This window comes from Orcinus orca, chromosome 6 (assembly GCF_937001465.1).
Source record: "Orcinus orca chromosome 6, mOrcOrc1.1, whole genome shotgun sequence".
In the NCBI taxonomy this organism is placed as follows: domain Eukaryota; kingdom Metazoa; phylum Chordata; class Mammalia; order Artiodactyla; family Delphinidae; genus Orcinus; species Orcinus orca.
Window position 1 is genome coordinate 25,465,648 of NC_064564.1, and position 17,002 is coordinate 25,482,649.

Below are 17,002 nucleotides of genomic sequence, written 5' to 3' on the forward strand. Positions count from 1 at the left end.
GGTTCAACTGCCAGGTTGCCCTAATTTTGCAGCAAGATTCATTTTGCAGTAAGAATGGCACCTGGCATTTTATATTAAATTTGGCCTCTCACAACTCAAAAAACAGTCTGATTAGCCACTTCTAGGCCTACCTTCCCATCCATCCACACCTTTCTATTGTGCGTATTTGTATGATAGGCAGAACGTCTTAGAAAGAAATGCCTCTAGAGCCCCAAGGCTGGGTCTCTGGTTAAAACTAAGCACAGTCCTGAGTGGGTACCACTTACTAGTGCCAAGAGCTAAGGGGCTCTGGATAAGCTATGGGAGCCTCTGTCACCTGACATGATGACCCTAGACCAGTCATCCAGGAACCTGAAGGCTGAAAAGCAGACTCTGATTGGGCAGGTCTTGGCAAGGACCCAGGTGGCATATTCTAACAAGGTCCAGAGGCCGGTTCCTCTCTTTTCTGAGGTTGATGTATACCTGCCATAGTGTGTCGAAATTCTTCCCGCCAGGGATGGAGAGCTTCCCTGTTTTGTCCTTATCGATGCGGTAGTGCAGCACCTTCCCCTCGTGCAGCAGGCACAGGGCGTAAGACCCGTTGTCCCTGGACCTGATCCTGGAAGAGAGGAGACAGCGCATCACCATCACTCCTACCGCCTGGAAGGGAGGAGCGCCCTGGGGAGGCACCCTGCAACAGCGTCCCAACCTCGGGGACAAGGGGTCAAGGACTTTGTACCCAGGGAGGCCCAGCCCACAGCTCAGTGACACCGCAAGCTCCAGACAAGGAAATACTATGGTCAGGGACAGGCCACAGCCAAGCCCAGCAGGCTGGGGAGCGTTGGGTGGGCATCAGGAGAGGCCTGGGCTCTGGGGGCAAGTCCTCTGTTTGCCTGGAGCAGCAACGCTGCTCAGCGTACCAGTAAGTGGGACCCTCAGCGTTCCGCAGCTGGGGAGTCTGTAGAGCCCTCTTCACTCACCTCCTCTCTTCAGTGAGGTCTGCATTTGGATCCGATTCCAGGGAGTGCAGCTCCCCTGTCTAGCCAAGGGTGGGCGTGGAGTGGGGGGGTGTCTGGTGGGCATTTTAACTAGGAACCTTCTGGACCCCAGATGGAGGGGGCTGAAAGCCCTCTTCACTCCCTCAAGCTCGCTCTCCCCTTTGCAGGGAGGAGAGGGCGGGACCAGGACGGGTATTTAAAATGTTCCATGTGATGCGGTCAGATGACATTGCCAGGAGAAGGAAATGTCCTCCAGCGTGGGGTGGTGAGCAGCAAGCAGAGCCAGGTCTGCACTGGCTGTGCTGGGCGCCCAGGCTCTGCCTCCTGGTCCCAGTGGGTGCTCCTGGGCACCACCCCCTTCCCTCATTCAGGAAATGAGTGTTGTGAGTCTGATACTGAGTAGAGAGGCACCCGCTGTGATGCAGGGGGACCTGCCGCCCACGGGGAGGGCCTGTGGGACTTGGGGAGGGCGCAGGCCAGGTGGGGCTGCAAAGGCACGGAATGGAGGTGAAGCCCCTCCCCAGCTGAATTCCTCAGTCATCGCCATCCTCAGCCCATCTTCCCCTCTCAGCAACTCAAGCCCTTGGGATCACAAGATCTGCGAGATGGTGAGTCACCGAGGTCCCAGCGGTCCCAGAAAGTCTCTCCGGCCTTGGCACTTTCTAAAATGAGGAAACTGAGGCCCCCAAATGTTAAGCAATGTGCCCAATGCACTGTATTTTGGGAAGAGTTCAAATATGCCAAGCTGCCGTCGTATTTCCACGTTGAGGGGAAATTTCTGATGCCTCCTTTCGGTTGTACGAGGCCACATCCACAAGACGCACTTTGGAAGCTGACGTGGTCACCCTTGGCCTTGTAGGTTCACCTCAAAAAGCTAACCCAGGACTTGAGATATGAGCTGTGTCTTTGGAACCTCGTTTTAAAAATAAGTTTAAGTCGTGCTTGGCTGTGCGTGATGAACGGGTTCCCTCCATGCACCAGTGCTCAGGGCAGCTGGTGTGGGTGGCGGGAAATGCCCAGACCCGCCTCGGCCTCTAGGGGCCGCTTCTGAAACCTTCTTCTCTGTGAAAACATCCCTTCTTCCCAACCCAACCAGGTCACCGGCACCCCAAAGTGTAAGCTCCCTTTCACAGTTACATGGCCCATTAAGGCCAGTTGGTTGCTGTCAAACCGAAAAACCACCACACAGAAAAGGAAAAACATATTTTTATATGAGGGATAACTGAGTCTATCTTGTAGGGAAGCTATTTTATAATGTGGGGCTACTCACACCTGCTTTGTTTATTTTATAAGCATCCGTGGCAAACAAATAGGATAGTTTGGAGGTACAAAGAACTATACAAATTCTTAATATGAAGCAATATCAATTTACGTATACGCATATAAAAGGTGACCTTGGGATAATGATGCTCAGAGGCCATTCCAAAATACCACTCTCTTTGATTTAAAGTCCTTTGTATCTTGGACCTCAGGGTCCTGGAATCAAGTAACTGGATCTGAACTCTGGTTTTCCAGATCCATGTCCAATGCCCAACCATTCCACCTTGCCTTATGCCCTGATTGACCTTTTGTTGTTAAAACTGGGATGGAGGATCACAGAATGTCTGGGGAGATGGTTCAGTCACCTCATTAGAAATTGGGAAATGCAAATTAAGACCACAGTGGAAATACCATTACACGCCCTTCAGACTGGCAAAAATTAAAAAGACCAAAAATGCTAAATATTTCTGAGAATGAGGGTAATAGGCACCCTCGTATACTGCCTGTGGGAGCATGAATCAGTTCAATCATTTTGGAAAACAGTTTGGAATTCTCTACTGAAATTGAACCTATTTATCCCCTCTGAGTCAGCAAAACACTCCAAGATATACAAAACATGTGCATTCTGCACCTATAAAGTATGTGGGGATGCTTATAACAGCTTTATCTGCGATTATAAAAAACCGTAAGCAGCGTAAGTGTTCACTAAGTGCAGAGTAAGTAGGTTGCGGGGTATTCATACCACAGAATGTCATAGAATAAAACAAACAAATGGCAGTGATACAAAGCACAGATGAGTCTCACAAGTATAAAACGTATACTGTGATTCCACATGCATGAAGTTCCCAAACAGGCAAATGCGAACGGTTTTGATGTACGCCTAGGTCCTAGGTGGTGACGAGAAAGAAAAAAGCCAGGGCATGCTGGACACAAGGGTGCAGGAAGTGGTGTCCTGTAACAGGTGGGTGTGAGTGAGCGGCCTTCTGCGATGCTGCTTGTGTTTTAGTTCTTGACTCCAGTGGTGTTTGCTTTAGAATTATCCATTAAGCTGCACTTACAGAGTGACTCACTCTTCTGTGTGTTTCGTATTTTCGTAAGAAAAACAGCATTAAAAGAGAGCTGATGCAAGGCAGAAATAGAGCATCTCTTGCTCTTGGGCAGTGATTTCTGCAAAGGCACACGCTTCCTTGAGGCTCCCCCTGAGAATAGGTCCCAGAGGAGTTTCTCTCCCAGAGCTCCAGCCAGGCAACCTGTTTCAGCTCCCAGGATGCCAGTGGCGACAGCTACCTGGTGAGCACAATCTAAGGACCGAGAGGCACAGGGACAGGCTGTGGACATGCAGCCTGAGCAGCCCCCGAAGCAGCTGGCAGGAAACGAGGGCAGAGAAGGGAAACCCACAGGCCCAACATCTGTAGGTGGCAAAGCCCAGAGGCTTGGTGACACTAACGGCCAGTAACTGTGAGGTGTCTGCTGGCTGCAGGCAGATCCTGGGCTGGGCTATTTTTAATCTAACATATGGAAAATACTGGTTTGGAAGCTGAAGTAGCTCCTCTTCCTGGCCCCCTCCTGTTCCTCAGAAAGCCCCCCTCTGCCCTGGGACACCTGCCAGGTTTGTCACATGGACGCCCAAAGGGGAAAGAGCAAAGACTAGTCTTGCACCTTCTCTCGGGGTTGCTGGCCTCCACCCTCCAGGTCAACTATCTTCAGGCATATTCCCGGAAGCCCCAGAATACTGTATTTTTTCCCAGTGAGTCTCTTGGAACAAGCAGGCTCACGACAGATTTGTGTTTTGCTACGACAGGGTGTGGGACTTCAGCACTCTTGAACTGCGAAGTTGTCCTAACTGGCCTTAAGACCATCTTGAGGTCCTTGGTGAGAGGGCAGGAGAGCCACCTTGCCTCTGCGGGTGGATGGTCTCAGGCTCTGCGATGAGCAGGCCTTGCACCTCACAGACACCAAGCACTTGGCCAAGCTGAGGTGGGGAGAGTGTTCGTTCTGCCAGGCACAGCCTGGGGGTGCTGAAGCCCTTTTCCACCCTCCTATGACCTCCTGGATCGGAGAAAACATGTGGTAATGATGCCCAGATACTGACAGGGAAGTGAGGACCAGGAGGTGGTGGGACCCTCAAGGTGACCTCCACCCACCAAGGTCTGGGGACAGTGCATTGTGTCTGCTGCAGACAGAATAGGACAGCTGGGGCACATCCTAGCCCACCAGGCATTCTCACTGTCCTGTGCATTTGTTTTCCCATGGGCAGAGTAGAGCGTGGCTGGCTGGAGGGGAAAGGGGGTGCCTGGGATAAGCTGTGTGCCTATGGCCGGGATGGGCTGTACAAAGAGACAGGGAGGGGCTCACTTCCAGGGCTGACGCTGTATCGGGTGGTCAGATACTGTGGCATGGGGCCCAAAGGTGGCTTCGAGACAGCAGCTGAGGAGTAAGGAAGGAGAGGATATGGGAGTGGCACGCCCAGTAGTATGCTTGCCAGTATAACGCTGAGAGCATCCCCAGACTCAGGAGAGGTATCAGCGCTAATGATCCACGGAAGACAAGAGGAAATGCAACTTCTGGGTGCTTTTGCTTTGCACTATAGCAAAATTTAGGCACGTGAGCATTCCATACATGCAATGAAAGCAGGATCAATATGGAACACAGGTCTAAATGTGGGGCCATGCCAAGCTATTCTTTCACACGTCTGCCTTTTAAAAAGTTTTATCAATTCCCCTCTCTCTCCCTCTGCTCTAGTTTATGAGGTGAAACTAGGTCATGCTGCTTCTCCTCCAGCTTCATGGGGACCTTGATCAGACCAATGAAGTGATACTGACGTTAGTCCACAACCCCCTTTAAACTTTTCACCTCAGACAGGCCATGACACTTTATGCTGACCTGCGGCTGCAGAACCACACGTGTCGAATAAAATGGCACACTTTGATCCATGATGGCAACACCTAAGAGCGCTCACAGAACTCAGCTTTTATTGTGGCATATGAGGGTCATGCAGTCTCATTCATCTATGAATAAGGTTTTTTTCTAAACCCAGAGATCACTTTTGAAATTTAAATATGTAACAAAAAGTGAGTTATAACTTAAGGAGGGAAAAGTGAGTGGCAAATAAGAGCAAAAAAAAAAAAAAGTGAGATTTAGCTAAGGACAAACACCAATATCAGTGCTGCAGTGGACAGGGGGAGAACAACCCGGGCCAGCAGCAAGGTGGGCACCTGAACCTGAGATTCCCCCATTAAAGCAAGGACGGTGAAGAAGAAAACCTCTTCAACTCCGGAGAACAGTGTTCCCAGCATAGAACACTCAGGAGTCCCACAGATGAATATCAATCAAATACGAGCTCAAAAAGATCACCCAAAACATAAGGAAACAGGAGTTATAAGAAAGAGGTCAGGGAGGGAAAAAGAGCAGGAGAGACAGAGATTTATACACCTAAGGACTTTCTGTATTGGAATCATCAGATACAGAATATAAGCTAACTATACATGAAATATTCAAAGAGACAAAAGATGGAATCACAAAAACTAGCAAGCAATAAGATACTCTCAAAAATATAGAGGACTATTTGAGAAACAACAAAAACAAATGGAATTTCTAGAAATTTTTTAAAAATATAACTGATGGAAAAAGCCAGTGGATGGGTTTAAAGTAGATTAGATACAGATGAGGTAAAAATTAATGAACTGGAAGACAAATCCAAGAACATTACATAGTTCAGTGCAAAGAGAAAAGGCAATAGAAACTAAGAAAGAATAGAGGATAAATTAAGAAGGTCTAAAACACATTTAATAGGAGCCTCTGAAGGAAGAAATGATAAGAAAGAAAGATGATAATACTTGAAAAAAATAGATGAGTATTTTCCAGAACTGATGAAAGAATCCATGGTTGTAGGAAGCACAGATACAGGACAACCACTGGCTTAGCTTTAAACATATTACCTTGTTCATCTCTGTAACAACTCAGGTAACACAGTAGTTTCCCCTTTTTATCATTCAGTAAGCTGAGGTCAGAGAGATGAATTAAGCTATCTAACTCACAGAGCTATTAAGTGGCTGTGCTTGCCTGAACTTAAGTTTCTACAAATAGAAGCAGTTTCAAGGTTAACTCTGTCTCAACCAGTCAAATAATACAGGAACATTCCCTAATGCACATATGGTTAAAGACCCTCCAATGAACTTGGAATATCTCAAATGATCACTATTCTTAACGTAGCTTAGGTAGGCATCCAGCATCTTGAGCAGGCTCAAATGTGGTCCTCAGACCAGCATCACTTGAGAACTTGTTAGAAATCCAAATTCCTGAGATATAACTCAGGCCTAGTGAGTTAAAAACTGGGGGGTGGGGGTGTGTGGTTTGACCCAGCAATCTGTGCTTTAACCAGCATCCAGGTGGTCTGCACACAAACAGAAGGTTGAGAATCACTGCTTACATCATCTGCTCTGGACTTTTTATCCATCCTGTGGAACCCCACTGAAGGTACTGTTTTCATTCTTCATCCTTTCTCCTAGTTTACATTTGTTCCTTGCTCATGGGGAATACAAGTGTATATTCTTACAAGCTATCTCAATGTCTCTGAAAAAATGTAGCATATTCTGAATACATTTTATCCTGGTTACCTTACACTGAGTTGTACTTGCACTGAAAAAGATTACTAATAGCTATTTCCAAAGAGAGGCATCCACCTGCCATCCAGTATACCTGATGGGGAAGGGGGAGAGGGAGGGGGAGGGCATTGGTGAAAGGTATTGTTCTAATATTCAAGAATGGCCGGTATGTCACCCAGTGTCCCCAAGCCAGGTCCAACCTGGACAAGGACCACATGGTTTAGCACATTCCTGATTTTGGGTGCACACAACCCTTTTCCTTAGAAAGCCACTGTCACCAAATCTTCTAGTACCCAGTTGTGTACAGAATGGTGGATGCCCTCATTGGACCATCTGTGCATGTTGCTCATTGTTTTACCTATAGGTTCCCCTGGAAGGCCTCCTACAGGGCCCCGAACATTAGAGGAATGAATAAGTGAATGTGTGTGTGTGTGTGTGTGTGTGTGTGTGTGTACGCGTACATGTGTGTAAAGGAGGAGAGGGTGTGAGGGGCATCAGGCTATAATGGAGAAGGATGTGGTGGGGAAGGGAAGGGAAGAAAAGGGAGGAAGGGAGAAAACAATGAGAATGTCATACTCCATCTAGAAAATGGCTAATGAAGAAGGGATGACTCAAAGATTAAAGTGTTTATTTCTCCTTGAAAGGGACAGGGGAAGGAAGATCTGGGGTACCTGGATTTCAGATGCACATAAGAGCACATCACACAGGGAACTCAATTGTTCTGCAGGGCTGGAAAGGTGGTTGACTGTGGAGGGCATGTGAAGGATAAACGGCACCACTACTTGGTACCTGCTCAGAGGCCTCTGCACTGTCTTGTTTCTCTGCATACAGGGCCCCAGGCTACCTGGGATGACTGTCACATATTAAAGAGCTGTCATGAGAAAAGCGTGGGTCGAGGAGTCCCACCCATCATATGCAACAACCACAGGCCAGCGCAGGGTGCTGAGGCCCACCCCCAACTGCAGGGGATGTAACGCTCTACGACCTCAGGACCCGCGAAGCCCACAGGTCACAGCTCGTACACTCCCCAGCACATGTGCCTCTCAGACCCTCGGACTCCAACTCTCCTGGGCTTCCTCTAGGCCTTTGTTCTCACCTTCCTGCCCTGCCCACACTACTCAGCTATGGCATGGGCAACACTCGCTCTTGACTTCTGCAAACTACTGTCCTGGTCTAAGACCTGACTCTCTGCCATCTCTCCCCCTGCAGAACCCTCATTCCCCTCTCTTCAGAATCCAGGGGACCAGCCCAGAGGTCAGGGTCTTCCTCAGGACCTCACAAGTCTCTCAGACCTGACTACACCACTGGTTTGGCCCAGGAGACTCGATCTGGCAGCACCTCGTCCCCACCTGCTCTCCTGGGATCTCCTTCAATCCCCTCCACCTCTTAGTCCCACGGCAACGCTGGCCTGGCGTTCACCAAGCATTTCCAAAATAAGACCTGCAGTCAGCACCTCTTGCCTTCCACCATTCTCACCCAGCGGCTCTGGGCACAGCCGCCCCAGCACTCATCCTGCTGTGGCTCTTCCTCCCTCCTGATGGAGTCCAGAACTGCCTTACTACCACCTCAACCTCAGCTAAATCTAATCGGCCAGTTTAAGGATCATTTGGCAAATATTACAGTTGGTGTGTAAATAGGATGACCCTCTGGTCTGAGACAGCCCTGCTGACCCCTGCTGTACCCCCTCCCATCATGTTATCGGCCCCCTTTCCCTCTCCCTGAGTGGACAATCCATTCCCCAGTCCACCCCTTAGGGTCAGGAGGGACTTCCTGTCTGGTTGGACAGCCTTTCCTTCACACAGCTTGTCACTCCTGCCCTGCTCCTGGGCCAGGCCACACTCAGGTGGCAGTGTTGACCCCTAAGACTCTGCACTGACACTTCCTCCTGCCCAGGACCACTTTCTTTTCTTTCTCTACTGATTCTCTTCTCCTCACTGCTCAGAACACAGCTGAAACGTTCCTTTCCCCAGAAAAAGATTCCTACCACTGAGACCTGTTCTGAGCACTTGGGCTCCACCCGTGAAGATGGAGGCCAGTCCCTGCACTTGGGCATGCAGAACAAGTGGGACTGACGGACAACAAACAAGCGAACAGAAATAAAGATACCAACAGTGTCATTAGATGGGACGACCGTGATGGATGGAGCGGGACATGTAGTCACACGTCACACAGTTTGCAGTATGTGTTTCTGAATTTAACATCTTCCCCTAGGCTGTAAGCACGGTGCAGGCAGGGACTAAAGTCTAGTTTGTCACAGTCCTATCACAATGCCTGGCACACATCTGGTGGAATGCATTATTTTGTGGAATGAGAGGCTATTTTTGCAGCTTTTTTTTTTTTTTTTTAACAGCATACTTCTAAAGTCAGAGAATAAGAACTACAGTGAAAATGGCATTGGCGACTTACTGGTTTGATGACTCCTTTGACAAATCTGAGATACTATCTTTTCTGTGCCATGTTAATTCAGCCATTTGGAGAGCTGCCATCTGTGTATTTTAAAGGTCACCTAGAACTCACTCTTGACTCTGTAAGACTTGCAAGGACATTTAGCCAAAAACAATAAAATGTTTTCCTGGGTACTAAGCACAAAGCAAGTGACAATTCCATTGCTTTTCGTTTGCAGAACATGGAAATTTTAGAGCGTTTTTGTTCTGAGATCCCTTACATGATGACACAAAGGGACTAGTACATTACATTTCAGCAGATGTGATGTGCTCTTGGAGCAGCACTTGTGAATGTGAGCTCTGAGCTGTCCTGCACGAACCACATGGTGAGATACTTCTGAACTGGACAGTCAGAGAACCATTGACCACAGCCCGTCCCCATAGCCTCGTTTGGCCCAAGCAGGGCCCAGCAGTGTGACCACATGGCCTTAGAGTTTTGTATGATTTGTAAAAGATATTTAATCACAGCCAGAGAAGACCACTCTTTCTTCCACTCCAACTTCCTTTTCCAGAGTTGACAATGATCCTAAAAATGGACATGCATTACTCAGAATGAGGTGTGAACCTAGAGGAAGGACTGAGTTTTCTTTTTTCAAAATGAAGAAAATACTACCAAATTATTGTCAAATGAAGAGGGAAACACTATACTGTCAAAAGATGTAGAAAATAAAAGGTGCTATAGACATGTGTCAAGAACTTAAGTAAAAATAAAAATATTACTTTTTCTAAATTTTGTATGTTTAAGGTATTGATAAGTTTTTTAAAAATTGTAAATCTTTGTGATTTTTTTCTCACTCTAAAATATACTGCATTGTATACCTAATTTTGTGTTCTTTCTTAAAGAGGGTCTCCAAATTATATATGCTTTGGACCCCACCAATTCTGGATCCTTCCTTTGGGGGAGAGGATACAACATTTTCGGAAAGTAAGCTTTGTTTCTCTTTCCTAACAAATCTATTTTGTAGTCACGCCTGAGCTGTGGCTAATTTCTCAAAATGGCAAACTGTGCTGTCATATGAGGCCTCAGAGAGCTGAGGGGACTCATCCCCAACACAGCCTGTCCACTCTGCCTCTGTCCCTGATGTCACAAATGAGGCAGAGCTCCAGCCCTGACCCACAGGACCTGGGCTGAGGGTCCCTGTCTGGTGTTCCCATCTGGCCAGCCAGACCCCAGACACAGGCAGGTGCCTTAGTCAGAATACCACAGGCTGAGGGGCTTTAACAACAGACGTTTCTCTCAGTTCTGGAGGCTGGAAGTCTTGGATCACGATGCTGGTGAAAGCCTGTTCCCTGGCATGTAGACAGCTGCCATCTGGCTGTATGCTCACGTACGTGGCCTTGCCTCTCTGGTGCAGGCAGAGTCCAGCCTCCTCCTTTTCATAGATAATCCCATCATGGGGCCCCATCTTCATGGCTTTGTCTAAACCTAATCATCTCTCAAAGGCCCCTCCTCCACATCTGTTACACTGGGGGCTGGGGCTTCAACATACAAATCTGTGGGGACACAAACATTCAGCCCATCATAGCAGATGATGAAAAGCCACCTCTAGAAATGCCACAGATGACTGCAAGGGAGGGTCTATAGGCCACACTGTCCATCTCCTCTGTAAAGAGCCTTTATTCTCCAAGGACAGTACAAAGTCCCTGACAGCCACTCTTCACAAAGCCACTCCTGAACAGTCCCAGCCAAGCTGTGTGTACAGGAGACAAGAGCGGGGAGCGGGCATTCTGAGTAATGTGCCCTGGCACCACGCCTTGCATGGGGAGAACGGTGGAGCCAGAGACAGTGGATGCCTTGGACGTGGCTTTTGCTTCTGCTTCCTCTCAGCTCAGACGTGCCAGGGACACCACATTCCAGCTCTCATCTCCTACTTGCCTGACAGCCTTGGGCAAGCTCCTCTGTGCCTAAGTCCTTGTTTGAAAATCAAGGGATTTAGACCATTAGCAGTGAGGTCCCTTCTGGCTCAGGGGTTCTGCTACTGCAAATGGATTTCATACCATAGTTCAAGAGGAGAGAAAATATGTACAGTGTGGCCGGTGAGCATGCTCACTTCTGCACCTCTGCACTGGCTCTTTTCTTTTTTTTTTTTTTTTTTTTGCCGTACGCGGGTCTCTCACTGTCATGGCCTCTCCTGTTGCAAAGCACAGGCTCCGGATGCGCAGGCTCAGCGGCCATGGCTCACGGGCCCAGCCGCTCTGCGGCATGTGGGATCTTCCCGGACCGGGGCACGAACCCGTGTCCCCTGCATTGGCAGGCGGACTCCCAACCACTGCGCCACCAGGGAAACCCTGCACTGGCTCTTTTTTACACGCAGCCAGACGGGTACCATTGAACTTCAGTTGGATCTGCCCTAACACCTTCCCGAAGCTGGACAGACTGGTTTGCCCAAAGCAAAGTCCTCCCAATGCCCGAGAGCCCTCAGTAAACTGGCCCCCATCCTCCATTTCTCCCCCTCTCACTCTGCACCAGCCACAGTGGCCTCGTGGTGGCCTGGCCCTCCTAGCACACTCCTGGCCTCTGGGCACCCACACATGCTGTTCCCTCATCAGGATGGCTCCCAGCTGCTTTCAGGTCTCTGCTCAAATGTCTCCTTCACAGTCAGGCCCTTCCTTGCCATCCAGCATAAAACAGAACCCCCAACCACAGCATGCTCTAGTCTCTTCCTTAAATGCTCCGATGCGCTGTGCAACTCTTGTTCAATCATTCAGTGTCTACTTCTGCCAGTGACATGTGGGCCCCACGAGGCAGACGCCTCCGTCTCCAATGCCCAGGACGGAGCTGGTTTCCAGTGCCTCACGCAACTGTGGACACCAATAAATGCTGGTCCACAGATGGACGAGTCAGTTTAAATGATGGGAAAGTAGGCAGGAGACACATTCTTTAGGGAAACCTGGATAAGGCCGGAGAAGACCCAGTTGGAAGGACCCCACAACTGTGGGGCTGTCCCAGGGTGGGTGCTCCCTGCAACACCCCCTTGTCTAAGTGGGGAGCAGATGGTCTCCCTGAATGCAGCTCTTCCCCAGCGAGAGTCTGAGCCCAGGCTTCTGAACCGGTGAGAAGGCAGAGGTCTTGCTGTTTGGATAACCCAACTTGGGGCTGACTTAACGTACCAAGATGCCATGTATGCAGTCCCATGAGAGGTGTGTTGGAAATTATTCCTAAGAAGTTGGTAAAAGTTCAAACCTCAGGGGAAAATGAGCTGATAGGTGCCACACTGAGGGCAAAAAATATCCCTCTGTCCCATGATTTCTGCCAGTGGCCATTACTGCATCCACTAAGCCATCATCCCAGTCATGCAGTGTGCCAGCCTGGGCTGCTCTGGACTTGTTTTTAGGATTTTTTTTTTTTTAAGAGTATTGTGTTTAAGATCATTTCTTAAATAATAGGGATTATAGTAAAGTCTGAGGAAAATTCTTTACATAGATGGATACTCAGAGAAAACACTTCAATTCTAGGAAAAGTTTACAGTGCCAGCTGGGTGTGACTCCACATCCTTGGTCACGGGGCTACACTGCTGTGTAAGTGTCCGAGGCCAGATTGGGGCACCCAGTCAGCATGTCCGGGGCGGGGGTCACTGAGCAGTGACAAACACAGGTGAGCATGCCTTGGCTGGCAGCCCCCCGGCATCCCACCAGCCACAGCACCTCAGGGGAATGAGGTCGACACCTGTCCGAGACAGCTCCTTGCCCTCTCTGGACCACCGACCCTGCCCCGAGGCAGCCTACATCTCCAGCACCTCCAGGATTGAGGTGCACTGAGCACTGAGGATAAGAGTGAGCAGGCCTTGAGACACACACCTCATTTCTGAGATTATGAGGCCAGAGTCTGCACACCTGCTTGTGATCAAGTTCCTGCACTAACCTTTCATATGAGCGACTCCCAGCAAATTTTCTTTACTATCCATCCTACTGGTACTTCTCCCCAAAGAGAAGAAAAGTCTGAGATCTTGGGGCAAATGTGAGCAATCGCACTGCAGTATCTTTAGCTTGGATGGATAGCCACAGATAGCGTTATGCATCCCATGTTTATCATTAAAAGCAGAAGACGTGGCTGAATAGATACTCTTCAATGATGTCCCTCGGTGCCCAAGAAAAAGTCCTCCCAATGGGGCCATACTGGGCAAAACAAATGCTGAATTCCATGAGATGGCTTCAATTTGAGATGTCTGTGCAGCCAACCAACACACGTGTTTTGATGATAGCACATGATCCCTTCCCCAAGAGTCACCAGGACTCCAGGAATGTGGAGGCTGAGCTACCCCTAACTGTCCAAGCAGGCCTGGAGCTACTGGGTGAAGGGAAAAGACACAATACTTACAAAAACTTTCCATTTGTCTTTGATCCTATCAGGACAATCTGCTCAGATTCATCCCGAGAGATTTTTCCATGGAACCAGGGCATTTTTTCATGGGCTGTGGTGGCGATTAGCTTCTCCAGCTGAGGTTTCTGGCTGATAATGGCCTGCTCGAGAGCTTGACCCTGTCACGAGGAGAAGACAGTGAAGCCATACCAAGCGAAAGTGACGAGAAAGACGCAGAAAGCATTTCCAATCTATCCTAAGTCCTGACATGGTAAAATGTAATCACATTTATTTATGTGTTTGTATGTTCATTCAATAAATAAAGCCAATAGATCTTATATATTATTTAAGTGCCTTCAAGTATATAACTAACAAAATAGACTTTAGGATACAGAAGTGGGCACTTTAAAAGCCACATTGGGCTTCAGAAACCATCTGGTATAATCCATGAGGTCTAGAGAATGGTCCTCCTGCCCTCTTCCAATCAGTCGCCTCCTAGAACTGACTGTTCTGTGTTAGACGCTGATCACATAATAACAATCAGGAAGATGTAAGACGTGCTTTTTCCTGTCTGCCTCTACAAGGCTTCACTCTGAGCACTTACACATGTTGCTGCCTGTAACTGCAAGAGATGTGATCACAGAAAGAGGAGATAAACCTTGACAACATGGAAAACAAAAATGAGAAAAAGGCTGACAGCTGGGTGAATTCGCTTCTTCAACTGTTCTTAGTGGGAGAGAAATAGATATCTTTCACAGTAGTAAATAAACAACCTGAGCTGATTATTCCAAGTTATAAAAAGAATCAGAAGTGAAAATAAAAACATAACCAACCCACGTGAGGAGATGGAAGGGGGGAGGGAAGGCAGAAGGGAAGGTGAATTTGAAAATTTTGTCATGCTTCACAGATGGAATGAAAAACAAAAGCAGTAATAGTTACATACCAGAGAGGCATCCGATTCAAAGTGAGCAGAGGGCAAAAGCAAAAGGGTGTGGAATACTACTCGGCCATAATAAGGAACGGACCCCTGACACACAGCTGACTCACGAATGCATTATGCAGAGTGTAAGAAGCTGGTCTGAAAAGGCTACATGCTGTGTGAGTCCATTTATATGCATTCTGGACAAGGCAAAACTATAGGGACATAAATCAGATGAGGAGTTGCCAGGGGCTGGGGTTGGGGGTGAACATGAGGATGCTTGATGGGTGATGGAACTGTTGCATGCCTTGACTGGGGTGGGGGCTACATGATGCCATGTGATTGTCAAAAAATCATAGAACCAGGGCTTCCCTGGTGGTGCAGTGGTTGAGAGTCCGCCTGCCGATGCAGGGGACACGGGTTCGTGTCCCGGTCCGGGAAGATCCCACATGCCGCGGAGCGGCTGGGCCTGTGAGCCATGGCCGCTGAGCCTGCGCGTCCGGAGCCTGTGCTCCGCAACGGGAGAGGCCACAACAGTGAGAGGCCCGCGTACCGCAAAAAAAATAAATAAAAATAAAAATCATAGAACCATATACCTAAAAAGGATGAATTTCACAGTGTGTAAATTACACCTCAATAAATCTGATTTATCTGATTTTAAAAAAGAGTAAAAAGATGGTCTAAGACTTATGTAATGAATACTGATGAAAAATACTGAATACATAGTATCTGTTTGCAAGACTGAATTCAGTGCAGAACATATTAAAGGAGTAAAGAAGTCAGTGTATAGAATCCTCAGAAAGCCTGTAGTGTCATACATCCACATGGATATATAGAAAACATACATCCAGGAAACACAAGGAAATGGTTGAACACGTGGGTCTGAGCAGGAGACCATCAGCCAGCCTGGTGGCTCCTGATATCAAGTGCTGTTGAGAGTGTGGCAGGAATGTAAGTTGTCACAACCTCTGGGACCTTTCTGGATGACAACCTGTCAATATGTCCGAATCCTTCACTGTGGCAAATCCAACCTGTTCAGGGTTATCCTGCTGATGCTGCATAAAGCGTTAGGAGAATGTTACTAGCAGGATTATTTATAAACAATGAAGATGTCCATCAATAGGTACTAGTAAAATAAATTATGGTGCACAGGAGGGACCATCAGGCAGCCAGTAACAGGCTGATGCAGCTGTGTGTCTATGGACATGGAAAGTTCTGCAAGAGATATTATGAAGGTGTGAAATCAAGTGCCAATCAGTGTGTCCAGTATGACCCTCTTGGGTAAATAAAAACCAGTATATGCCTGTGATGCCTCTCTGAAAGGGCCCAGCACGAATTGGGTAACAGTGGTTTCCTGTGGTGGAGAAACCACATGGCTGGCACTGTAAGGGCCCACCCTCTCAAGTGTGACCGCAAAAGAGGAAAGGCTGTCTTCTTGGAGTGAGGCATTTGGGGGCCCACGCTGATGACTAAGGGATAGGTTGCTTATCTGAGGCACCACTGCATGGCTCTCATGCAACTGGGTGCCTGTGTGGAATCCCAGGGCCGGCGAGCACACGAGACCGTGCACCGCCGCCGCCGGGGGACCGGCTGCCGCCCACCTGTAGGTTCCATGTCTGTTTCACATACTCCCGGATGAGGTTCTCCTTCAGGTCCTCAAAGGGTCCGGTTTTGGGCTGCACCCCGGGCGGCCGGTTGAAGGGCTTCTTGAGGAGGCAGATGAGGCCATCCAGCTCCTGGGAGTGGTAGTGGCAAAGCTCGGCGGGGCTGCTGTGGGCCCTGCCGCCTGAGATGGCGTAGGTCCCGTTTAGCTCCCGCTCAATGGTGTAGTGATGCGCCTTCCGGTCGTGCGCCACCGACAGGGCAAAGCCGCCCAGGTAGTTGCGGCTCTGGCGCAGCAGGTAGAGCCCGTCGCTCATGCCCCCCTGGGCCAGGTAGTCTTCTGCCTCCTCCCGGGTGATGTTGCCGAAGAAGAAGGGCAGGTGGTTAGCGCTGTCGCCCATCCCTGCGCCTTCCCCTCAAGTGTCCACCTGGCAAAACAAAGACGGGGCAGTGGTCAGGACCTGAGCGGCACGACACTGTTAGAGCACCGACCCTCCAGATAAGGAGACAAGTCCTCCCGCCAGGCAGAAGCTCTTCCCTCTGAGACTCGGATCTAGAGCCTGAACTAACTGTGCCCTCGTCCTTTCTGCCCACATAACCATTACATTTCCAAACACACCCTCTCAGTATTGAACCAAGAAACAGAGCATTGGACCAATGCAGTCAAATTAATCTTTTGTGTGCATGTGTGGGTCAGGGGGTGGGGGGACAGAGAATTCTAAGAGACAAACTAAAAAGAGAAGTCCCCTTCCAAAACAGGGCTTAGGAGCTCTCTGACAGTCAGTGGGGCACAGGGGCAGAACCCAGACGAGCCCCTTGTTCTCTGGAGATGCAGTTGTCCAGAACACTCACGCTGGTCAGAGTTATGTGCAGTGAAGATGTCACTGGACTCCTTC

General features: G+C 48.9%; 1 protein-coding gene across 3 annotated transcripts in view; it reads right to left on the reverse strand.

Annotated features, from left to right (window-relative positions):
• Window positions 1-17,002, reverse strand: part of SYK (spleen associated tyrosine kinase) — a 96,627-nt gene that overhangs the window by 38,481 nt on the left and 41,144 nt on the right. For all 3 annotated transcript variants that reach the window (XM_012533353.3, XM_004270606.4, XM_012533354.3), the window contains exons 2-4: window positions 16,106-16,534; window positions 13,604-13,764; window positions 463-598 (exon numbers count right to left, since the gene is read on the reverse strand). In XM_012533353.3, the coding sequence (XP_012388807.1) occupies window positions 463-598; window positions 13,604-13,764; window positions 16,106-16,507 (699 nt within the window). In that variant the 5' untranslated portion in view covers window positions 16,508-16,534. The remainder of the gene's footprint in view (window positions 1-462; window positions 599-13,603; window positions 13,765-16,105; window positions 16,535-17,002) is intronic.